The 26,469-nt window shown below is 30.8% G+C and overlaps 1 protein-coding gene across 1 annotated transcript; it reads left to right on the top strand.

The window, feature by feature from the left end:
* Positions 1-10,667: 10,667 nt before the first annotated feature.
* On the top strand, positions 10,668-15,719 carry LOC145578931 (transcription factor bHLH35-like). The gene is made up of 5 exons (XM_081636227.1): positions 10,668-10,793; positions 10,973-11,183; positions 11,761-12,024; positions 13,135-13,305; positions 15,494-15,719. Exons 1-5 carry the CDS (start codon positions 10,720-10,722, stop codon positions 15,560-15,562), a joined length of 789 nt encoding a protein of 262 aa, XP_081492353.1. The 5' UTR covers positions 10,668-10,719; the 3' UTR covers positions 15,563-15,719.
* The last annotated feature ends 10,750 nt before the right edge of the window (positions 15,720-26,469 follow it).

Genomic DNA, 26,469 nt, shown 5'->3' with positions numbered 1-26,469 from the left:
CGTGCCTAGCAGGTTGCATGTCGTGCCGGGCTGGTGGGCCGTGCTGGCGTTCCGACCCATGGGCCAGAGAATGTGCCGCCCGCCGTGCCCGTGCCAAATTTTCAGTTTTGTGTTCACGGCACGGCCCACAAGTGGGCCGCCGTGCCGGAGTCGTGCCGGCACGGCCCATGGCCATCTTTATGTACCCCTTTCATCATTCAATTTTTATATGAGCTCTGTTTTTTTTTAAAAAAATATATATATATATATTTGATCTTTTTTTTTTTTTTTTGAAACCATATTTGATGTATTATTTGTTTTGAAGATTTTTTTTGTTTTTCATTTCTGTATGAATAATAAACAATTTTAGAAATTTTTATTTGTTTAAATCGTGTATCGCACAAGACTAATCTAGTATATGGACTATTTTGACACCTTGGATTTATTTGAATACATTTTTCTGAATAAAAAAGTTGGATAGATTAGATAAAAAGTTTTTTAAAAAAAAAAAAGTTAGTTTAGAGTTTATTTTCAAAAAAAATTGGATAGAATGTAGATAAAATTTAGGATAAAATTGTTAGTTTAGAGTTTTATTTTCAATAAAATACCAATATTTCATATGTATATTTTACTGTACATTCGATTTTTATAAATATTTGTCATTTAAAAATACAAATATAATCAATAGTATCGTACGTCAAAATATCTTAAATCAAAAGAGATATACACCTTTTACTAAACACTATTGGTACCAATGATATATATGTTTTAAAATTTGGTATATATATAAATAAATAAATAAATAATTTTATTAAAAAGTTTAATAAAACAACTCGAGCATTGCCCGGGTACAAAAGTAGTACTTCCTCCGTTTTTTAATAGTTGCAACACACACTTTTTCACGGTATTTAAGGTATGTGGAGTTCACATAATATAATACACTTTAAAATGGAGTGAGTGGTTGTTAGGAGTATAATTTAGTAGGTCATATGCTTTAAATAAGGGAAATAGTATAGTTTCTCCCTAACATAACTTTCCATTTATGGTGTGTTGCATGTATTGTGACATTTCCATTTTAGGGAAGTGTTGCAAGTATTAAAAAACAGAGGAAGTATATAGAAAGAGAGTTTTTTCCCGAGTTTTTAGAGAGCCACGTAAGATAAAATTTTCTTAACGCTCCATGTAGGATTATAAATTTTAGTGATAACCAATCAAATAAGAGATTTGTAAATTTTCATAGAATTAAATAATTCAAATGCTACATAAATAAAATTGGCGAATGAGATTTTAATGTTTAAAATTAATTATGTATAATATATTATCTTTTGAAATTAAGAATTTTATCTAAATATATAACGAATGTGAGAAAATTCACAATTTATTTTAAAATAAAAATATTAAATGATATACTACGTACAACAAATAAAATAACAAATTTATAAAATATTTGATTTAAAAAATACGAAATTAAACGACTTTATCTAGTAATTAAAAAAATTACATTTATTTCTTTGTTCTAAACCTCCCTGACAAATCATAGTGGAGCAGTTATTAAAAAAAATGCACGGTTATTATACATTTCTTTAAATAAAAAAAAAATTAATAAAAAAGCCCTAAAGTCCTAAATGTATCTCAATTGCACATGGCCTCCATAATAGTTGGGGCAACCTTGGTATTACTTGTAGCTTACTTAATCTAGCAAATCATGTTTTTCATAGTATTAACTTCCTAAAGGGTTAGCCGTTAGTGCATAGTTGATATTTGTTAGCAAATATATAGGATGAAAAAATGGAACCCTACGTGTATAATAGGTGACAGGTGGTAAGTATTTTGGGAGGAAAAAATTAAACTATAGGATGGTAAAATGTACCACTATATGTATGATTAGGGGTGTCAATTCGAATGATCGGATCGGATCGAATCTGATATGGTCGGGTCGGGTCAGGTAAATTTTTAAAGTTAAGTCATACAAAATTGTTATGTCCACGTGAGTCCAAATCTGAATCGGATATTTTTCGAATCAGGTCGGGTCGGATGTGGTTTTGACACCTCTATGTATAATGGTACACAAAAAGTACTATTAAGACAACTTATACTTTAATGGTACATTATACATACATAATGATGCGTATAGTAATGGATTAATGGTACATTGTATTGTACTTACAATACACACAGTTTTTTCCAAGAAACTTGCCCAAATCACATTTTTAGCCTCCTATATATTTTGTAAATTCATAGCAACAATGCGCTCAGATGCACTAGGGATGGCAATGGATCGAATTCGGATCGGGTGGAGCTTCACCCGCATCCATCCATTACTCTAATCGCTCCATCCACATCCATCCGTCATCCGCTTCACCCATCATCCATATCCGTCCGTCCATCATCTGCGGATGAAACGGGTGGAGCGGATGACTAATGGATGAGTATTAAAGTGGAAAAAAACTCACATAAACTCTAATTTTCGGTTATTTGTACAATAATTTTTTTATTTTATTAATACAAAATGAAACAATAACAATATATTGTTTGAACAATTAATTTGCAACAAAAAAATAAGTAATTTTCTTGCACATTTCATATTTTATTATTAAAATTCTTAGATTAAAAAATATAATATATGTTAAACGGGTGGGTGGATGGTTAGCGGGTGAAAAAAGTATCATCCACATCCGATCCGATCCATCACCCGCTTCATCCGTCACCCGCTTCTCATCCATTTAATTCGGGTTTTCGTCCATTTATTTATAGCGGGTGGAGCGGGTTCGTGGATATCCACTTGATATTATCATCCCTAAGATGCACTCTACTTTTACCACAGAGAAAAAAAAAAAAAAATGCATGGTTTTATCTGAAATTAAAAGGTACAGTTCTCATTTTTAATTGTTGGATGCATGTGTTTTGCAATGTTTTATCACTTGACATAAGTTGAGGTCAGTCACGTGTCAATTCCATTGATGGGACATGTCACATTACATGTACACGTATAATAAAGTTACGCATTCTCATGGCACACCCCTTATCTTCTTACTGTAGTCTGTAGGACTGTAGGTGCTGTACTCCACACAAAATAACAAGTTAAACGTGCTTGATTCCAAATGTGGGATCTCATACTTTTGATTTTTGGGTGGTCGTCAATTTCCCATCTAGAAAATATCTCGACGCGTGTTTATTGACTTGGAGACTGAATAATCTAAGTCAATGTAGAAACAAATACGTAGTTATAAGTCAAACTTTTTAGAAAAATTAAAACTAGCCTCTCAACTCTTGAGAGTCATAATTATAAGACACTCCCTTTATCCCTTTATTTTTGTTCCATTGCTAATTTTGGATCAAATTTTAAAAACTGTAGCCATAAAGTATCGTTAATCAATGGCCGTGTTTGGGAAAAAGCTGATTGTGTTAGCTGATTTTAACTAGCTGATTGTATTAGCTGATTTGACTTACTTATTTTATTAGCTTATTGTAAACAAGTGTTTGGTAAATAGCTGATTGTTTAAAGTTGATTGATTATGTGAAATGATCAATAAACTAATTGTGGGTTAGACATGTAGTTCATATAGTATTTTTAATTAAATGGAGAATTAAGTATCATTTCACCATAAAAATTGAATAAGCTAATTAAAAAAGCTCCTAAAACGAGCTTTTTGAAAAAGAGCTTATTTAGTGCAATAAGGTCTTTAAATAAGCTACCCACCAAACACCTTAAATTAGATTATTTTCAATGAGCTAATGTTGGTCAAATAAACTAATTTTGCTCAAATAAGCTAGTTACCGAATAGTCATTAAGGATAATATAGTCATGAGTGATCTTATTAGATTCGTCTCATCATTAATATTATTAATATCATATTTTTATAATTTTTACGTGTATGAAAATAAGGATATAGACGTTTTAAGGCGCGTCTTGAAGATCGACCATGCACAGTTAAATGGGCAAAAAAATTGGGACAAAGGAAGTAACTACTATAAGTATCTTACATTCTTACAAGCATTAAGCAATTATTATTGACCGAATATATAACATAGTTAGTTGGACCTTAATCATCAGCTTAATTTTTAGGTTGAATTGATCTACTAATATTGTATCAAGAGTCACCGTGACACAAAAGTTTCAAGAATTTGAATATCATCCACCCTTCCTTCCAAAGTGGAACGCATCCACACTTCAGCCTAACAGACTCTCGTGTAAGGGGGCGTGATAGATTATAAATCATATTTGTGGGTCTCAACCATCAACTTTAAATTTTTGTTAAATTGGTCTAGTAACATGTTTTATACTCTATCAATTAATTATTTTGTGATGATATTTAACTGTAATAATAATTGATTGTCTTTAAATAATGACAAAATGACACGAATTCATTAAAAAAGTTAGGAAAAATTTCATTGTTTCTTAATAGATGCATTGTACCTACTCGTATGTTAAATGTTTCACAACACTTGATATAATATTGTCAACTAGAAACTTTTGATATCACATTTCTCTCGACTATTGCAAAGAGGCCATCTTATCATATACCTATAATGAAGTGTCAATTTAAGTCATTGAATTGGATTCGATTTAGTTTACTGAGATGTCAAATTATTGTATCCATGTAAGATGAAATTTTAATTGGGTTCGATTGAGTTTAGTCCTCAATCGAATGACTCGAATCTATTCTTGACACGTATTAAGTTGAGCTCACTTTTGGATACATGCCACCTTTGCATGCACCACCTATCATTTGTTGTTGCGACTGTGTACTCCGATCCCTCCATCCCTTATTTATTTTACCCCATTGCAAATGTATGGGTCAAACTTATAAAACTTTGATCATGAATTTTCATTAATCTATAAGTGAAAATATATTCATGTGGGTTCTTATTAGAATCGTCTAATTATATATTTTATTATTATTAAAAAATTTTAAATTTTATGCATATATAATTAAAGATATAAACGTTTTAACACCAGTATTAAAGACCGTATAAAGTTAAATGGAAAGTGACCAATGTTAGATTGTTAGTACTATTGTTAGAATTATGCCTTGAATCGGGAGCTAAGAAGATAAACATCGGAAACTAGGAAAGTATGTAGGGCAATACATGTCCATGCCTTAGGGCAAGACATGTCCAATGCCTTAGGGAGGCATGGACATGCCTCGACGAAGAAGTATGGAAGACTGACTAGGCACGTCCGTGTCTAGAAGAGGCACGTCTGTGTCTAGAAGAGGCGACGTAGGCACGTCCGTGCCATCAGGTGGCACATTCGTGCCTAAACGAAGTTCCGATGAGGCACGTCCATGCCTCAGAAGATTTTCAATTCTGGTATGTTTTGGACGTGAGGCACGTCCGTGCCTCAGCAGTTTTGGTCGATTTTGGATACTTTGTTCGTGGGCTTTATTTCCTTAATAAATTCTATCTTTTCTAGTATGGGTTATTATAAATATCCCTAGGTTATTTTCTAGCCGTGACAATCATAAGTTGAGTGATTATTCAGAAATCTTAGAGTTTATTGTGTATTTCTCATCTGTGAGATCTGAGAGAGATAACATTAGAAATTTGAGAGACAATCAATCTGTTTCTGTGATTGGTCTCAAATCTGTTCTGAATCTATAACCTGTATTCCCCAAGATCAATAAAACTATTACTCTCGCCTGTCCGTGGACGTAGCTAACACACTGTTGGTGAACCACGTAAATGTATGTCTATTTTTCTTGTTAATTTCACATTCAATATTTGTTCTTTCTCACATCCGTTATAACAAGTGGTATCAAGAGCCAAGGTTCAGGGCCTAGGGTTTAATTTTGGTGAAAAAGATGGCTGCTTTGAATGTGAACATTGACAAATTCACGGGGAGGAATAGTTTTAGTCTGTGGTAGATCAAGATGCAGGCTTTGTTGAAGCAACAAGGGATATGGGCGCCATTGAAGAAGAAGTCAACGGATCCAGCAATCGCTGAGATGGCAATCTTGGAGGAGAAGGCACACTCAACAATCATGTTGTGTCTAGCAGACGATGTTATCACTGAGGTCACAGAGGAAGAAACCGCATCGGGTTTGTGGTTGAAGCTGGAGAGTCTATACATGACAAAGTATTTAACCAACAAGTTTCTATTAAAGCAACTTCTGTTCGGTCTGCGAATGTCTGAAGGTACATTCTTAGAGAACACTTAGATCAATTGAATACTATTTTGTTAGAATTGCATAATATTGATGTTAAGGTTGAGGATAAGGATGTTGCCTTAATTGTGTTAGTGTCTTTGCAAGTGTCATATGAGAATTTTGTGTAGTCTTGTATTATTGGTAAAGAGACAGCGTCTCTAAAGGAGGTTAGATTTGTTCTCCATACTAGAGAGTTGTGCCATAAGGCGTTTGGTATAGGTACAAATGATCAGTCTGCTGGATTAATAGCCAGTGAAGGTAATGGACAGGAGAATTCAGGGAGAATCCAAAAAATTGTATTCTAGGGGTCCTAAACCTAGTGATGTCTGTAATTACTATAAGGAGAAGGAGCATTGGAAATCTGAATGTCCCAAGAAGATGAGACAACAAGAAAATCATAAGTCTACAGATATTGCAGATGGAGACACCCGTTTAGAAGAGGATTATGTCTTGATTGCTGATGAACATGCGCATCACTGTGTGGGTTCTAGATTCGGGGGGCATCTTATCATATGTGTTCACGCAGGGAGTGGTTTATGAACTACAAGCAAGTTGATGGAGGTGTTACTATGGCCAACAACGAAGTCTGCAAAACAGTTGGTATAGGGTCCATCAAAGTACGGAAACATGATGGTAAATTTTGTATGTTGAACAATGTCAGGCATGTTCCACAAGTCACGAAGAATCTAATTTCACTTAGTCTTCTAGACAGAAAAGGGTTCAGTTTCAAAGGTGAAGGTGGAGGGTTGTATGTCTACAAGGGTTCAAATTTAGTTTTGAAAGGTGTTAAACGGGAGACATTGTATGTGTTACAAGGGTCTACGTTATCTGGTTCTGAGTCTGGTGTTGTCACATCATCTGTTTGTGGTAGTGGTAGTGTTGAGAAACAGGTGGAGCAAAGAGTCACTCTAGCTGAAGGTGGTGATCCACATCCGGGAAAGTTCAGTCAACACACACAATTCGAGTCTAAATCCAATGCACCACAGTCTTTTCCTTTGAAATTGGGTAAGCCTAGTTTGGCTCTTTGTAAGCTTTGGGAACTCTCCCCTAAAGAAAGGTCGGGAAGACAAGGTGGATTTTGCACTATCTGTTGGAGAGGTGGATATATCTGAGCCGCCCAAGGGAAGTGTTGCTTGTGCTAGGGAAAAGAATTGGCAAGCCGTCTGTTCAAATCTGGTTTCGCAGAGTAAGTCCCAGGGTTGCTTGGACTTACAAATTATTCGAAGCTGTTAGTAGCCCTTAGGGGCTAATCTGTGCCCGACGGGGAAAATCTGGTCTGGTGCTCGACAGAGCAAATCTGGTGCCTAGCAGGGGCACATCTTAGCAAGAAGAGTTTATTTTTGGTTATTTGTATTCTGTTATATCCGTGTGTTTTCTGATACATCTAGCATCTTGTTTGATGCATCTAGTACATCAATTTTATTGTGAGGGGATTCAAGTTAAGTGGAGATTGTTAGAAATATGCCTTGAATCGGGAGCTAGGAAGATAAACATCGGAAACTAGGAAAGTAGGACAAGACATGTCCATGCCTCAGGGAGGCATGGACATGCCTCGACAAAGAAATATTGAAGACTGACTAGGCACGTTCGTGCCTTAGCGAGCTTCACAGGTGTTGGGCTAGGCACATCCGTGCCATCAGGTGGCACGCTGTTCACGTCCATGCCTCAGCAGATTTTCAATTCTGGTATGTTTTGGACGTGAGGCACGAACGTGGCTAAAGGAGGCACGTCCGTGCCTCAGCAGTTTTGGTCGATTTTGGATACTTTGTTCGTGGGCTTTATTTCCTTAAATAAAGTTTATCTTTTCTAGAGTATGGGTTAATAAATACCCCTAGGTTATTCCTAGCCGTGGCAATCATAAGTTGAGTGATTATTCATAAATCTGAGAGTCTTTTGTGTATTTCTCATCTGTGAGATATGAGAGTGATAACATTAGAAATCTGAGAGACAATCAATCTGTTTCTGTGATTTGTCTCAAATCTATTCTGAATCTGTAATCTGTATTCCCCAAGATCAATAAAACTATTACTCTCGCCTGTCCGTTGACGTAGCCAACACACTGTTGGTGAGGCACGTAAATCTATGTCTGTTTTTCTTGTTAATTTTACATTCAATATTTGTTCTTTCTCACATCCGTTATAACAACTATAGTCTAGGAGGTACTCAGCTATGTCAGACCAGGAATAGTAGTGTTTTGTTTTGCTGGTTTGTATAGGCAAGTTATGTGTGCTATGGTGTTTTTATGCATACAAATACACAACTAATATAATTTCTTCTCGTTTACTAATTAGCATATGTACTCTCTCTATCCTATAATATCTAATACAGTCAACTTTGCACACATATCAATGCACTAATTTGACTTTATTTTTATTAAATTAAATATTAATATAAATTATTTTTTAAATTATATAATGACACTTTTTACTACCTCCGTTTTATATTATTGGCAACGATTAGACATTTTTCCTCTCTACTTTATGTCAAATTGTTGCAAATAATATGAAGCAGAGGTAGTATTAACACCTACCTAACAAAATTTATGATAAAATATGATTTTATTATGTTAGTAAAAAATTATGGTCAAAATTAATACATAAATAGTGAAAAAATTCAACATCCTAGATATTTAGGGATGACGAAAGGAGTATATTTATACCAAAAGCAATACTTATATAAAACACAAGTACAACAAATTGGTTTAAAAAAAATGATACTTGTATAATCTAAGATAATCAGGTACTATTTACCAATGACTTTCCTTTGTAAAATTTAATACTACATCCTTTTTAAATTACTTACAACGATTACACATTTTTTATTCATACACTCGGTCACAAGAAAATAGGCGGGAATGGTATTCCCTCCGTGTTTTAATAAATGTTACAATTTGACCAAACACGCATGTCGGGACATGACTTTAACCATTAATTTATCTAATCATATGTTAATAAAGTTATTGAAAAGTTCATATTATGAAATTATACATTATAACGAATTCAATAATGTATTATACAATATCATTTGTTTTTTATATATTAGTGAATTAATCAAGTCAAAACCATTATGTGAATAGTGGAAAAAGTCAAACTGTAACACTTATTAAAATACAGAGGGAGTATTAAATGTTATGTAGAGAGAAGTGACTAATGAGAGCCCAAACATGTCAAATCGTTGTAAATAATTTAAAATGGGTATCAAAAAATACAGGTATTATGTTTGACGTGTCACACTACTGCTATATATGATGGTGTGATAACAAGCTACAAGACTTAGGACCTATTCTCTTCACCTTAATTTCAGTTCAGTTCAGCTTAACTCCAATCAGTTTCAATCCAGTTTCTAATTTCCTTCTCTCATAAATAATTCATTTAAGCTCTATTCAGTTCAGTTCAGTTCAGCTTAGCTCCAATCAATTCAATTCAGTAAATTAGAACAGGCCTTTATATATTCTACTGCAAGGACATCCAAATTTTGACAATTAGCCGAGTATGATATCTTAGACAATGAATTTAGTACTTCTTTTAATGAGTATTAATTTTTTATTTATTTATTTATTTTTTTTAACTGTTTACATAATGGTTTTGACTTGATTAATTTACTAATATATAAAAACTAATGTTATTGTACAACACATTGCTAGATTTGTTATAATGTATACTTTTATAATACCGTCACTATTTTTTAAGTGTCCCACTTCTAAAAAATGGTCGTTTTTTTTTAAGGTGCTTAGTTACCAAAAGTGGAAACCCCACTCACATTATATATTATTTCTCTATTTTCTCCCTCTCACATTATTTTTACTGGTCCTCATTCATATTTTTCTCTCTTACTTTTCCAAACTTTTTATTCCAAACCATACCCACTTAGATATAAGCGTTTATTCTATTGCCTAAAATTATGTGTCAAAGTCTCAAAGAGTATAAGACACTTAAAAAGAACAGAGGGAGTATCAATTTCCTACGAAGTATAATTTTACTAACATATTGAGTAGTAGTAATTAGATAAATTATGCTCAAACTCGTCGTCGTGTCTCGACATGCATGTTTGATTAAAGTGTAACACTTATTAAAACTAGGTGGGAGTAAATTGGATAAAAGGTCTCAAATATTAAGTAATGTTTTGTATATAGAGGTTTTTGGATTTTTGGCAATGAGTCTCAAATTTTTAATCCTGTCCTACGCTCATACTAAACACATGATGAATCGATATACCATATACACCCCAATTATTTTACTTCTTGTTATCATCCAAAATACGGTGAAGTTTAAAAACCCATTATACTTGGTATAAAATTATCTGTGATTACCCGATATAGAGCTACTTAAGTATTACTTCGTATAAGATAGATTAGCATCATAGATAATGTTGATTAATTAAGTTTATACAAGTAATATAAAAAGCAAATAGATCACGTTGTAAAAGAAAAGGTGGGGTACGAAAGCAATAAATGTTGGACGTGTTTGTCTAATTATGAAAGCAGCATATCCGCTCCATATAAAAGAAATCAGTCACAACCACGAGTGCTAATAAAGTGAGTAAACCATTAAAATACACATACAACAAGTTTCACTAAAAAAATAAGGTTGGAATGGATAATTTTGTTGAAGAATACGATTTTTATTGGGAGACCAACAAGTACATCCACACTCAAGAACTTCAAAGGTGCGTACATCTAATTATTCTCTATTGTCTTTCCCAGTAATGTGTTCAATAACTTTTTCAGTGGCGTATCTAGGAATTTTAATACAAAGAGATTCACAGCTTGTGTTTGAGCATTTGAATTCCTTTCACATGTCGTAAAATATGATTGATATTAAATTAAGCTATATTATCGACTGTAGTTGGGAATTTGGAAATGTTATAGGGCCTATAACATTATGCTACAACGACAACAACAACGACAACAACATGAGCTCAAGCTCGCCTGATGGTAGTGCTTACTCGAAGATGTATATTGATGAATCTAAAAATGTCGTGTCCGAAAGAAATCGCCGGAAGCAATTAAACGACCGTATTTATGGTCTGCGAGGAATTGTTCCCAACATTAGCAAGGTACAATCATCTTTCTTTGCTTGAGACTGCTTTAATTTGTTATTTATATGTAGCTCAAGAATCTGAGTACCTATTACTTATATGTTAATTCGATCGTTCATTAGATGTTATCAAGATATTTATTGAAAAGTTACACTCTTCATTTTCAGAAATTGATTGCTAACCTATTGAAAGTGTACCAAAGTTTTACAATCCCTTGGAAATCGGCGAAATTGAAAATCTAGTATTACCCCTTCCATCTCTAAAATCATGCTTTTATCCGTGAATTTTAAAAGGGTCTATATAAATTGAAAGATTTGAGTGCATAATGGACAATAAAGTATTTTATTAAACTCATTTTTATTTAAATTTTAAATAATTTTTAAACACTTTCCAAGTTTTAGCTTAAAAAATTATACACTTGGTGACATTTTTGAAGTTGTATTTCTATTAATTATAAAAATATAAATGTTAATTACCCCCAATTGAACTTTTGCAACTCCTTTTGTCCCAAACTAGTTGTCATACTTGTAACAAACTTAAATTATTTGCAAACGCGCGTTATAATTTACACGGTGATTTGCAAATGCATATTTAGATGGACAAAGCATCAACAATCAAGGATGCAATTGACTATATAAAGGAACTACAAGGGGAGGAGAGACGAATCAAAGAAGATATATCAAAACTCGAGCTCAGGAAACAGAACAACAACAGTGAAAGCTCATCTTGGTGTTCTACAATTGTGCTTGAACAAGAATTGTCTACTTTGCTAACCAACAACAGTATTAATGATCATCACAAACGATGCTATGATTCCAATAAAAGTGGATGCAGATCATTTCTTGTAGACGACTTAAAAGTAAGTACTTATTCTCAATCAATCTCTTGTAATTTTGTTTAATTCTAAATGGTTTTCACGAACATCTGCTGAACTTAAATTATTTTTGTTGAAATTGATTGAGATAAGTCGGAGGAAAAAAAAATTAATTAGCTAACAATTTGTAGAGATTAGGACAGTAATGTTACTATGTTATTCAATTTGGATGTAATGTCAAGTTTGGGAATTTCATACACACATCATATATGGTAGTTTTCAAGATAAAAATTGAGTCAATTTTTTTCCCCAATTGAAATTTAGATAACTAGATCTGGAGATAGAGTTGTCTAACGGTCGGAGTTGTTCATGTGATTGTTGTTTAAATCTAGACATCGCGTACGTACTCTACTATATGAACATTTATCAGAGATTTGGTTGGAGTGTAGCTTGTTCAAGAAAAAAGATATTTATGATTCCGTTTATCCTACATGTAAATAGAAAGTTGAGAGTAGAAAATAGGTGGGTGAGTGTGGAACCCAACTCGATAGAATTAAAATTAAACCAAATATTAAAGACAGATCAGTATAGCCGGGATCTAACTCAAGGGCAAAAACACTTAGAATTTGTTCTTAAAGATAGAAATGATTTGTGACCGCATAATTGATTAAGATACTTTAGAATTAAAAATGAGACAAGTAATAAAATGAAATGAGGTGATATATAATAATACGGAGTATATATATACTAACGCTTTGTTTGGGTAACAAAGAAGGAAGGAAAGGAAGGGGAGGGAAAAAGGAGGAAGGAAAGGGAAAAGAAAAGGAAAGGGAGGTGAGCTCCATTTTCCCTCCAAATCTCTCTAATAATAGAGGGATTAAAGAGAGGGAAAATGGATCCCTCCCTCTCCTTCTCCTTTCTTCCCTCAATTCTTTATCTAAACAAGAGAATTTGTCCTCCTTCCTTTCTCTTCTCTTATTTTCCTTCCATTTCTTTGTATCCAAATAAAGTGTAAGAGCCTTGTTTTGATTTACAGAACTGAAGTAATGAGAGCTGAACTGAACTGAATTGTTTATGAGAGAAAAAAATTAGGAATTGAACTGAACTGAACTGAAACCCTAAGATTAATGAATTAATGTGTTTATTTTTGCATAGGTAGGGGTTTCATACACTGGAGGAAGGACTATTATAGTGAGCTTGAGCTGCAGTAATAGAAATGGGATAATGGTGAAGTTGTGTGAATTATTTGAATGTCTAAAGCTCAGGGTTATCACAGCTAATATCACTGTCGTTGGCGGAAGAATTTTGAAGACCATTTATGTTGAGGTTAGTCTTTGTTTGTGTTCTTTTCTATTGCTCTATCTATCTCCATATATATATATACTCAAAATCTTTCGTTAATTAAGAAGACTCCGGTTTTTATGTTACACTTGAAAGCATGAGTGTAGCATCATGCTACTGATTACAATGAATCGTATATTCAATCCTAATCCCATTAGATTTACTCTAATTGAAGACCCTATGTATTGGTCTAGGGTAGATTCAGGTCTAAATGTCTATTATGGATCGGGTATAATAAATTTAGACTCTAGCCCGACCTATATTCATTCAACATGTATACATTTATTACATATATATGTCCATTTAAAAAGATGTAGGCATATAGAAAATGTAGTAATTAAATCAAATTGAATTACAATGTTTCATCCCTTTATATAACGGTGATGATCATAATTTTAACTAAGTTATGCATTATAAACATATGTAAATAAGTGAGTAAAATGTTATATTTATTTATAAAATTGATTAGTTTGGACAATTTTTGAGCCCTAATTAAATCCAATAGACCTAGTGGATTTGATAAGATGTTGATAATTTTTAGAAACAGCATATTTATGTTGATCTGGGTTTATATTCATTATATTAGACGTGTTTATATTCATGATTTCATTGATATTGTAGTATCTTTTAAATGTTTTGAGCTTTCAATAATTTATATAATTAAATTAAAACATAGAATGTAAACCTTAGACATTGACTAATTTGATTTTTATCAAACAGTCATATTCTTGTACAAAAACTGTAACTACTCTGTAACCCAAAATTAATTATTTTAAACCTAAAATTGGCAATAATTGTTTTATTTTTAGTACTCGTGATAAGACTTATCAAGCTGCAGTCTCTGTTTGTTATAAGTATTAGTCCCTTCAATATTTGTCAACATTTATTTGGATTTTGCTTTAGGTTTAGACCAATGTTCTAAATAGAAAGTGTAGTAAAAAAAACAAACAAAATCAATCCATGGATTAATTGGTCCCATTTTTGTCGTACTACTAAACCCCTAAATATGTGGACATATTGTGTATAGATAAGCTTTTTGTGAAGATTTTTTTTTTTTTCTTTTTTGAAAGGCTGTTTGTGAAGACTGAAGATTATTGTAGAAACGAGTGTAGTGGAACTTTTTCCACCAAAGAATAGTTCGTTAATTGACAACTCGAATTAGTTATACATGAAAATTCTAAATCATCACGTGTATACTTCCCATGATCACCATGGGTGTCAATTCAATAACGTACATCGGGGATTCGGTACATTAGTGATGGTATAATTGTATGGTCACACGTTATACGATTAAAGTCTGTCTCAGACCATCAAATACGAACTACTTCGTATTCTTTTTTATATGCTTCATACGAAATACTCCGTATATATCAACTTTACAACATAACTACATATCTTTGTTGTTTTAAACATTTTACTTGGAACAATCTAAATATTACGGTTGTTAATGCAAATTTGACTATTAACATCTTTAATTAAAGTAAAAATTATAAAAAGATTTTGTGAAACATATTCAATTTGATCTTATTTTGATTATATTCCACTTTTAACCTACTTTTATTGATTTTGTGATTTAGGGAGTTTCTAGCGATCAACCAATAATACTCCATTAGACCATAATCCATATAACATAAAAAAGTTAAACATTACTCCGTAATCACTGCATTTTTTCAGCATTACATGCACATATTCCACAATCCACACTACTGATAAGTGTATGTCACCATCACAATTTCACTACTTGTTATTTTATAATATACCAAAATATCATCACATTTCATTTATACCAGCTATTTAATGATGTTTATATTTTATGTAAGAAAATAAACATGATCTACAATTTGGTTTAATTGCATTTATATATACGCGAATTTGCTATAAATGTGTTAAACTACGACGAGCCATAGTATGGAAAGTTGGAAACAATGTGTCAGATAATTCAATATGAATGCTTCTGTTTTTTTTTTTTTTTTTTTTTTTTTTTTTTTTTTTTTTTTTGATAATCCCAATATGAATGCTTCTACTATGTGCGGATGTGCCTATTTGTATAACTTTTTCTTTTTTTTTTTTACAATTCTTAATCTTTGATATTCTATTTATTTTTCTTGTTTCTTACTTTCTTTCATAATTTGCAATCTCTCTTGTCTCACTTGGTTTATATGTTGTTTCTTAGGCTGGTGAGAAGGAGAAAGATCGTCTAGAGAAAATGATTGAAATGGCAATATCTTCTTTACAAATGTAAATATGCATGGCATCTATTCCATCTTCTAGCTCTCTCTCGGCCTTTTAATTGGAATTTTGCGCACAATGATTATCTAGGTTTGTAAATTGTAATGGAACAAACTTTTTGGATTTTTCATTAAAGAGTGGACTTACTTCTAAGTTGGTGATATTTTAAATTTTAATTGTCTCTGTTTCAAAGGCAAGTCACTAGTGAATCAATATAAATAGTTCATTTATTTGTATTTGGTTGATATTAGAAGTGTCAATTCAAGTATTTAAGTCGAATTCGATAAGGTTGAATCGGGTTTAATTTATATCACATTTAGGGGCTGTTCTGATTTACTGAAAATAATTGAACTGAACTGAATTGGATTGATTGGAACTGAACTGAACTGATTGAGGCTGAACTGAAATAAGTTAGCAAAAGAAAAGAATTGAACTGAATTGAATTGAACTGACTGCAGCTGAACTAAACTGAACTGAAACTAAGCTGAACGAAATAGGCCCTTAACCATGTTAAGTTATTGTATCCATACAAGTCGCTATTGTAATACCCCGTATTTCTATACGTATTTTTAATTTAAATAGTATTTCTTAAAGACTTTAAATAAGTTGAAATCAATTATTTATGAGGTTTTATGAATTGAAAGAGTTTTATTAAAGGTCCAATAATAATAATAATTTTGGAAATACTTTATTTTATATGTAATTTAAAGATATTGGGGCATATGATTTTATAAAAGGTAATTTTTAAAGTCAATGACATTTAAAGGAAAGTCAAAATAGTAGTTGGAATAGGAAATTGATCATTAAGGGTAGGAAAGGAATTTTAAGTAGGAGGGTTGCTGAGAGAGGGTATAAATACCCATCATATGAGCAAAATCAAATTTTACCCAAGCTCAAAGGTAACTCTCTCTCTCTCCTCTTATTTTCTCTTTCTATCTCTTATTTTTCCCCTTCCCCTTTATTTATATTTTTGATTTTATTTCACCACCACACACACCACCACCGCCGGCCACCACTACGGCAGCCAGCTGCCCGGCGGCCACCACCACCAGCGCACGCCGACAGCAGCAGCCAGCCATGGTGGTTGGTGCGCTGGTGGTGTCCATTTGAAAAAAAAAATTATTCTTTTTGTTTTAATCCTTAATCTAATTATAAATTTTGGGTTTTGTGATGATTTTATGATGTTTAATTATAAGTATGATGTATATAAATTTTCATATTTGGTTTTGAATTAAAAAACCCCAAATTAAAAATCCTAGGTTTCTAAATTATTTTATGTTGATGGAAAATTGATTATGGGTGATTTAAATTATTGAAATAGGTGTTTTAGAACACATTTACAGCAAGTTTTGATGATTTAACAAATCTGGAATTTTTGTATATAAGCCATAATTGAGTTTCTTGAAAGGATTTTTGATTACCCATTAATTGGGATTTAAGTAAGGATTTTAAATTAAAATTCACCTTGTTTTAAAAGAGTTATGAGTGATTTAAAGGGTGTATACATTGCTGAAAATTTGTATGGAATAGGTATTAATGCCTCTTTGTAATTTTGGATTGTAGGAGATTTCCAAGTGAGTGATTTCTTGTAGTCGTGGCGATTTTGAGATCGTATTCAATGTACATTCGCGTACTTGGTATTTATTTGATGATGTAGGAACATGTTAGGCTTTGAATAATTAATTACAAGTAGTATCATGATAGGTATTGATTGGAATTTGTTATTTGGTTGATGTTGGTAATTGAATTATGAAGCATGGATTATTTGTGATGGATTGGTGATCGGTAATAATTATATTGGCATGTTGAATATGAACCACACTTTTATTATTGGCATGATTGGAAGCATGTTTAATTAAACTGCATGTTTAATTAAGGTTTAGAATATTGAAAGAGAGTTTTATTATGGTTCATATAATTTGTACTGATACTTTAAGCATGGGAATTGAGTTATTTAGTGTCTTAGTACACAGGAATGAATTTATATTGCGGTGCCTACGTGCACTTAAGGTGTTTCTAACACCGAGGGATAGGATTTGCGGCGCATTATGCATTTAAGGTGTCTTTGATATTGAGGTAGATTAAAAAGGATTCAACATTAAAAGTTATGTGGTCACTAATTATTCAAGAATTAATTTGGTATGATTGATTGCTTGTATAATTATAATGTTTGTTTTGTTATGGTTTGAGAGTCATCACCAAGTTGATTAATATGTAAAACAACGTAAAGTGAAAGAGATTACGCACCAAAACTCTTGGAACGTACATGCCTCAAGTATGAACATATGGGGGGAGTTATGGGGTTTTATATTTAACCATAACTTCTACTGGGAGTACTAGACGCTATATTTTCCTTTTTATTATTATTATTATGCGCAGGACGTCCGTCACTTCACGTGACATTTGCCTACTCGGTTAGCTCCCCGTGTAGTTTACTTCAATTTATTTGGGCCAAGGATTTGGTTGGAAACCCGTTCGATGCGTAATCAAATTAAATAGACATTGGTATTTGTCTAGTTAAATATTGAGTGTCTTGAATGCTTGTTACAGGTGCAACAACGTAAGTTGTGTGATTGATAGGATGAAAGCATGTTAGTGTGTTTTATTACGCTTATGTACTCAGTTTTGCTGATTGTGTGTTTGTATGTTTGTTTGTCTTGTTTTTACCTTGACCTTACGATGACCCATTTCTAATGGCGAGTAGTGGGGACAAGTAGAGAGAAGCTTTTCAGGTGATGAAGCATATTCATGATGGGCATGAGTGAAGAGCGAATCATGCTTAGTTCTCATAAGAATATGATGTGTTTTATTGCTTTATTATTATTATTATTATTATTATTATTATTATTATTATTATTATTATTATTATTATTATTATTTTATTATTATTATTATTTATTATGATTGCAACTGACGCAAAGGTTTTAGTATCACTCGGTTTTTAATAAGGCCCTTAAGTGGTTCCAAGTTGTAGGTTGACTTTGTTTGACTTTATTTTCGTTGGGTTTGACTTTTAAGTTGACTTGTTTTGAATGGTTTTTAAAAATAGTCTTCCGCTGTGTGTCTTTGATAATTGCCTTAGCCGTTATCATGGTGGCGGTAATGTCTTAGATTTTCCTAATTCGTATTTTAAAAAGGGCAAAACAGGTATTTTAAATAGAAGGAATTTCTAGGGTATTACAGATTGAAATTTACATTGTACACCAGGGTGTACCATGCTCATGGTACACCTGAATGAAAATTGTCATTAAAAACAAAAAAAAGTTAGCTTCCTAAATTTATGCTTGAAGGATTTGTAATACCCCGTATTTTTAAAACGTATTTTCTAATTAGTATTCTCTTAAAAAGGGTATTTTAGTAATTTATTGTACTATTTGAATTTTGGAGCCAAAATGATATTTGAATTTCGGCGCCAAAAGTATTTTAAAAACTCAATTATTATTTTTGGATTTTGGATAAGATTTATTATCCATTTATTTTATTTTTAAAATCGGATTATTTATATATATTTCGGATATTTTAACTAATCAAAATTATATTTTTATTATTTAATTAGGAGGGCCAAATTTCCTAAATAATTAAATAGTGAATAATTGGTGTTTTTCTAATTAATTATTTTATACAAAATATATTATTTACATAATCATTTTTAATCCTTAAAATCTAGCAAATATTTCCCTAAAACTATAAGTGGAGGTCCGAAAATATGAGCATAGATATGCTCAATATTTTCGGCCACCATATGCTAAATTTGGGTTAATTATTTTGTTAGTTTTGTATTTTAATTATCTTCCTTAAAAACCTTATTTCCTTAATTCCTATTTTTCATCTCACAAAGATTTGATCATCTTATTTTCCTACCTTTTTATTTTTCTTGATTATTCCCCAAGTAATCTTCATTGCCATATTATTTTTCATGAAAACATACCTTCCATATTTTTGTTATACACAATCACCTTAATATCAAAAGTTTCCATATTTCTTTATTCACTTCTCCAAGTAATTTCCTTAATACTTTTTTACCATAATTCTTCCCACATTCTCTTGCTATAATTCTTGTATGAGCTAGCCTATAAATAACCCTTCATACCTCTCATATTCTTCACACCAAAACCCAATTCTCTTCTTCTCTCTTATTCTTCTTTTCCCTAAACCTTTCCATACTTTTCTTCTCCACTTTTCATACAAATATTATCCCGTATACCTTTAAAGCCATTTTTCGGGCACTTTTGGTCAGTTTTTGGGGTATTGGTGTTTCAGAGAAGATTGTTCCTCTCCAAAAGTCCTTGAGGTTAGGCTCAAGAATCACCCAATTCGGAGTTATATTGAAGGAGTTATGACCTCTGCAAGTTCTGCCTATTCTTTCCAACGAAAATTTAGTTCTCTTTAATCCTATTCCTTTATCTTCTTCATGGTTAGTTTTCTAAAATACAAATAAGATATAAATTTATTAAAGTATTATTTTAAAAGAGTTTTATAGTCCATACACATTAGATTTGATCCTTATGGTTATGTTATTTGCAAGGTGTATTCGTGATTAAACTTTGAAAGTGCAAAGTGTTGATTGATATTCGAAATCAAGGTTCTTGAGGTTCTTTTTGTGTGGTTTTTCTAGCAAGGATCAAGGTACGTTTAGGTGGCTAGATACCTTTGAAAGTGATTGGTTTGAATAACATGTTTTACATGATTTGATTGGTGATTGAATTAAATTGATTTGAATTATGATTTTGAAATAAATTATGTTTGAAGGTATTGATTTTAATAAAAGAATTTTGAATGATTGATTTTTAAATCATGTTTTGAATGGTTTGAATTACTTATCGTGTTTAAATAAAGAAATTGATTTTAAAAGGTTTGTTGAAGTAAATAAAAGGTTTTCAAGGAGTTATTGATTTTGAAAAGTTATTAATATGAGATTTTATTCTCAAGTATCTATTTAAAAGTTTTTGATTTTGAAAGTATGTGGAATTATAAAAAAAACGGGTTTGAATTACATTGGAATTTATTGGATATTAAAAGGATTTATTGAACCATTGAATTATTATATTAATGCTTTATAAGCATGTTGGTAATCCCACTATGCGGATTTGGTTTATTGATAAGGCCTTGGACTTTGTATGACCGGGTCTTTCCTCAAGAATAGCCTTGTAATATAAGGAGACTAGCTTGGGGGGCGTGCACACTTGGGTGAGGAATTGGATTAAAAGAAATTGGTTCTTAATAAAGGAATTGGTTTTATTAACTATTATTTTGAATATTGAATCATTGGAATCGGTTTTGGAATAATGAGTTTGGAATTTATCGGATTAATTATTGGAATTGATTTTTAAAGCATGTTTGCAAATAAATTGAGTTTACATTATCTTGCACTTATCGTACTTAGCATAATTTGCTAATCGGTATTTCTTATTTGTTTTGATTCGCCCTGTTTACCGTTATGGTAAGCAGTGTTGACTATTTTCAGGTGGAGTCATGAATGAGCATATGGGAGTCTCGGGATTTGCTTCACCTAGTTTAGGAATGTTGGTCTCGTCTTTATTTTGAGTACTCATAACAATGTTACTATTTTTATAAGTATTAATAAAAGAAAGTTGAGTTTCCGCTGCAAGTTTTGTTATTGAGTTAAGTATTTTGAGTAGCCTTGCGTAATCACGCGGCGATAACACGCTCAAGTCTATCTCTACGGTATAATTATATGTATTATACTAGTACTTCTGTAGAGGGAGATTTGGGGGTGTTGCAGGATTTTTGTTATTTCCTTTCCATAATTTTAGCTTCCATGTCCATAATTGTTCATAATCAGTTTTTGAAAAAATAGAGAATTTTTAGAGAGAAAATAAAATTTCAAGACAAAGAAATAAATTTTTAAGAGAGAAAATGATGGCTCATGGTGAATTTTATCACGATCTATGATTGTCGATTTGCACTTGATGATCAACAGATTGATGTTTTTGACAATTGGTATTTAATTTTAGATTTTGTCACCAAATGAGAAGGTAGTTTTTAATTATTTTTTTCAATTTATATTTCATAATTTTGTTGTTGATGATGATGTTTTTAGATTATTATATTTGTTCTTGAATCATTGTTAACGAATTCATCACTGAAAGAAAATGTAAAAAAAAAAAATTATTATTATTTTAGTTTTTTTTTTTTTTTTTTTTTTTTTTTTTTTTTTTTAAATTTTTAAAATTTGTGTTATTTTTGGAGGTTGAAGATGAAGTTCATTTGGATTAGGATAAATGTTCTTTTATCAATTTTTTTGGTCCATATTCATTGGAATGAATATGTTCATTGAGTTTGATTAATATGATCTTTGGGTCTAAACTTTATATTCTTTATAGTCACAAACTATGTTCTTTGGATTTGAACTATGTGTTCTTTACGTTACAAACTATGTTTATCTAATTGCGTATTTTTTTTAAAAAAAAAAAAAAAACAAATCATCTAATTGTGTATATTTTTTGAAATCAGGATCATGAAGGTTGATGAAGACGACATACATTTGGGACTTCTTCTATTGATGATTGATTTTTCGATAGATTTAAAGAACATTTGCTATATTAATAAAGAACATGATCATATATTTAAAGAACATTTTTTATATTATATACCCAATATGTTAATTCAAAAAATATTTCACAATAAGTAATGAACATTATGTGACAATAAAGGTACATTAATTTACAATCAAAGAATATAAATATTATATGATGAACATCATAATAGAGACACGTGACCAAGATGAATATTATAACATAATATAAAAATATATAATTGGTTGTAGAGAATTTTTTTTAAAAAAGAAAGAGAACAAGAAAAAAAATATTGAAATTTGAAATTTTGAAAATGAATTTCAAATTTTAAATCTTCATTAAAAATAATTTTAGAGAGAATTATAGAAAATTGAATATTTTAAAATGAATTGACATTAAATACGTGGTAAAAATCAATTGGTAATTATCTCTTACATTTTTTAAAAACTGTTTCACCAAAATTATCACGTTCTTTATATTTCAATGTTGTATTATTTTATAAAGTCGTGATGCTCATTACAAATATAAGTTATGTTCTTTTTTTTTTTTTTTTTTTTTTTTTTTTTTTAAAACTAGTTTTGATACAGGTGTACCATGCGCACATGGTACACCTGGGTGTACCAACCAACAATTAGTTACAGATATCAAATTTCAGATCGAGTCAATTAGGTTAATTTTTTGACATTTGTGTTTGACATAGTATTAGTTTTTAAAAAAATCAAATCCATTTCCATTATGACGGATAAAATTAGAGATAATAGATGCATCTTATTAATAATCGTTATTTATACTAAAATTACGTTTTTACTCATGCGTTCTTTTCCTCGCCTTCACTTCCTGAAACTTATCACATTATTATTTTAAATTAGACTAGATATTTTTTCCATTTGTTATCCGTCAATTTCCAACCTTAAATTACTTGCAAAACTTTCTATAGTAGGACAATTTTTTTTTTCTTTGACATATGCTTAATAGATGAAAATAGAATTACAGACTATGGAGCAAGTTCGGTGAACTACACAAATAAGCTCTATTAGCTCCAATGTTATAAACACTACGAAACAAACACTAGTACAACCTCCTTACAATAAACAAGCGATTAGAAAATCAAATTATTTGCCTTTGAACATGCTGATGGATAGACTGGACAACACTAGTGTCTGCTTTGTATCATATTCCATTGATCTTGAGAAATGAGTGGAAGAACAGAGAACACACAAGCTTTAGCAAACAACAAATCGAGCTCAACTATGTACGTCAAGAATCACAGTGTTTTACATCCTCCGATACTCTTAATTCCTCCGTTCTTTTTTATTTGATCTGTTTCATTTATCATGCTTGTTAATGCATAAATTTAACTACAAATATTTTTAATTCCTAATAATAACTAAAATTATAATAAATACATATCTAATGAGCAAACAATTCTTTGCCTATTTATCAAATAAAGGAATATTCTTTATACTCCATCACGCTCCCTCACACGAGAGCTCGATAAACTTGAAGTGTGCACTTTGACAGGAGAGGTGGATGAGATTCGAACCCGTAACGACCTTTGTGTCACGCTCAAAAATCAAGAAAATCCTGATAAAATCAAGATAATCTTAATACCATGTTAAAGGATCAACTCAACTAAAAAAAAATATGAATGTGATTGTGGTCCAGGAATATGTTTATAATCTATCTTTTGATGTCATCGTTGTTTTAAGTTGATAATCACAATTTGAGTGGGTTGTAAAATGGTTATTGTCTTTAATTATTATATATATAACAACTAGATGAAACCCGTGTGATGCACGATTTGTTTGTTTTTAAAAAAAATATATATATATTTTTTTTTATATTTATGTGATAAAATTTGTAATTTTATTCGTTGAACGATTTAACATTTTTATTTTAAAATAATTTGTGAATTTTCTCTCATTCTTTATATATACTTAGATAAAATTTTTAATCTCAAAGGATAATATATTATATTTAATTAATTTAAACATTAAAATCTCATTCGTCAATTTTGCTTATGTAGCATTTAAATTATTTAATTTTAAAAGAATTTACAAATCTCTTATTTGATTGGTTATAATTAAATTTATAATCTTACATAACGCGTTAAGGAAATTTTATCCTATGTGGCTCTTTAAAAACTCGGGAAAAAACTCCCCTTTATGTATAGGAAATTTTTGACTTTTACCACCAAAAAAAATCAAAAAAATATTTTTTACCACCAAAACTTCTAAAACTTTTTATTTTACCACCAAATAAAAAATTAAAAATTGTTTTTTACCTTGTCGTCAAAAATCTAACGGGATCTTTTAAAATCTTCGATTTTCGTGTCAAACACATGCTCTTTAGGGGTTTTGGGGGGGGCATTTTGGTGCTTTGGGACCAATTTGAGGCCAGAATTGACAAAAAATAATCGAAAGTGCCTCATTTTGCGTGTTTAAAAATACCTCGATTTGCGTGAACACGCAAAACGAGGTATTTTCGATTATTTTTTGTCAATTCTGACCTCAAATTGGACCCATAGAACCAAAATGCCTCCCTAAACCTATGAAGAACATGTTTTGCGCACGAAATTCGAAGAGTTTTTTTTAAAACCGTTAGATTTAACGGTTTTCTTGACGTTAGGTGGTAAAAAACAATTTTTAGAAATTTTTTTTGTGGTAAAATAAAAGTTTTAAAAGTTTTAGTTGTAAAAAACAATTTTTTGATTTTTCTTGATGATAAAAGTCAAATTTTCCTTATATCCGACCCCTCTCATCATGTAATTAGGTCTTAGTTTTAGAAATGAATGAGAGTGAATTTTTTAATCCATTTATCATTTGATCTACTGAAGAAAAATGTTCAAAAGAATTGATATGCCTTAAAGGTTTTTTTTTTTTTTTTTACCTTCCTTTTGTTTAGGAACTTGAAGTATTATGTATATATGAAACTACTTTATTACCAAATATTTTATGAATCAACTCGCTAAGAAAGTATTTATCCATCATTGAAGGCTATAAATAAACGTTAATTGTCTTTTTGCCTTAATATTAAGGGCCTGTTCTCATTAGATTAATTTCAATTCAGTTCAGCTCTAATAAGTTCAGTTCAGTTCAGTTCATGTCTAATGATATTGCTAATGATATAAAGCCAAATTTCATACTTTTAACCTTATATTACAACAACGACGACAACAACAACAACAACAACAACAACAACAACAACAACAACAACAACAACAACAACAATAATAATAATAATGATGATGATAATCATATGAAAATAATAATAATAATAATAATAATAATAATAATAATAATAATAATAATAATAATAATAATAATAATAATAATAATAATGACTATTATACCATATTTCATTATTTGACGAGATAGGAGTAAAACTAGGATCAAGTTAGTTTTTACATAAGCCGCCCAACTCTTTGTTTTATTTATTTATTTATTTTATTTTATTCATTTTGAGAATTTTTTAAAAAGTGTTTTTTTGTTCTTTTGTCATTTTAATATCTTTTTTTTTTTTAATTATATAGTATATAATTTTTTAAATGTTTTGGGGTTCCATGTTTTTAATATACTTTTCATAAATATTTTAATTATATAGTATATTTTTCTTAAATATTTTAATATGTATATTTGTATATACACATATATATAATAATAAATAATCAAAGATCATTAATCCGTTGTTAAAAATCACTAATTAATAAGTTCAATTCAATTCAATTCAATTCAACTCAATTCAGTCAATGAGAACAGGCCCTGAGTCTAAATCATTCACAATAATTAGAACATTTATGGCATATCTCATTTTATAAGAGAATCCCTTATACTCTGTATATTATTTATCTTTTCTCTGTTTTAGGGTTTTTTAGGTATCACTTTACTTTCTTACTAGTTGTTTTGGTGTCGAGGTGCAAAGTAACTTTAGGAGGGGGGGGGGGGGGGGTGGTGGTGGAGGACTAATCTACTTGATTTGGGTACCATACTTAGAATATCATTGATCATTGTAGATTTTAGTATTGAATTTAATTTGTTTCAGAGAAATCTTATTCTTGGGGATGAAGTCTCATTCAAATCATTTATTAAGTAGTCAAAATGAAACAATATAAGTGATTAGGTAATTGCATCTACACTCGGCCATCTTTCTAAAAGCATAGTCTTTTTAGGTCAAACTATATTACATGTTGTGGGTTCGATGTCACTTAAGGGGGTAATAAACGTAATTTGGCACCATACAAGGAATATTTTTTAGCATCGCACGTACGCTAATTAGCATTGAATAAACAAATATATTTTGATGTGGAGCTATCTTTGTTTTGGGACTAAAAATCTAGAATCGATTCATTTATTAATTTTAAGTATAATATAAATATAAAAGATTA

The sequence above is a fragment of the Chenopodium album genome, chromosome 14 (assembly GCF_948465745.1).
Source record: "Chenopodium album chromosome 14, dcCheAlbu1.1, whole genome shotgun sequence".
In the NCBI taxonomy this organism is placed as follows: Eukaryota; Viridiplantae; Streptophyta; class Magnoliopsida; order Caryophyllales; family Amaranthaceae; genus Chenopodium; species Chenopodium album.
This window is presented reverse-complemented; position numbering and strand designations above follow the sequence as displayed.

Coding starts and splice junctions, on each gene's coding strand:
- LOC145578931 (XM_081636227.1), top strand. CDS start 10,720: ATGGATAATTTTGTTGAAGAATACGATTTTTATTGGGAGACCAACAAG. Junction 11,184..11,760: donor TTGTTCCCAACATTAGCAAG/GTACAATCATCT, acceptor ATGCATATTTAG/ATGGACAAAGCATCAACAAT. Junction 13,306..15,493: donor TGAAGACCATTTATGTTGAG/GTTAGTCTTTGT, acceptor GTTGTTTCTTAG/GCTGGTGAGAAGGAGAAAGA.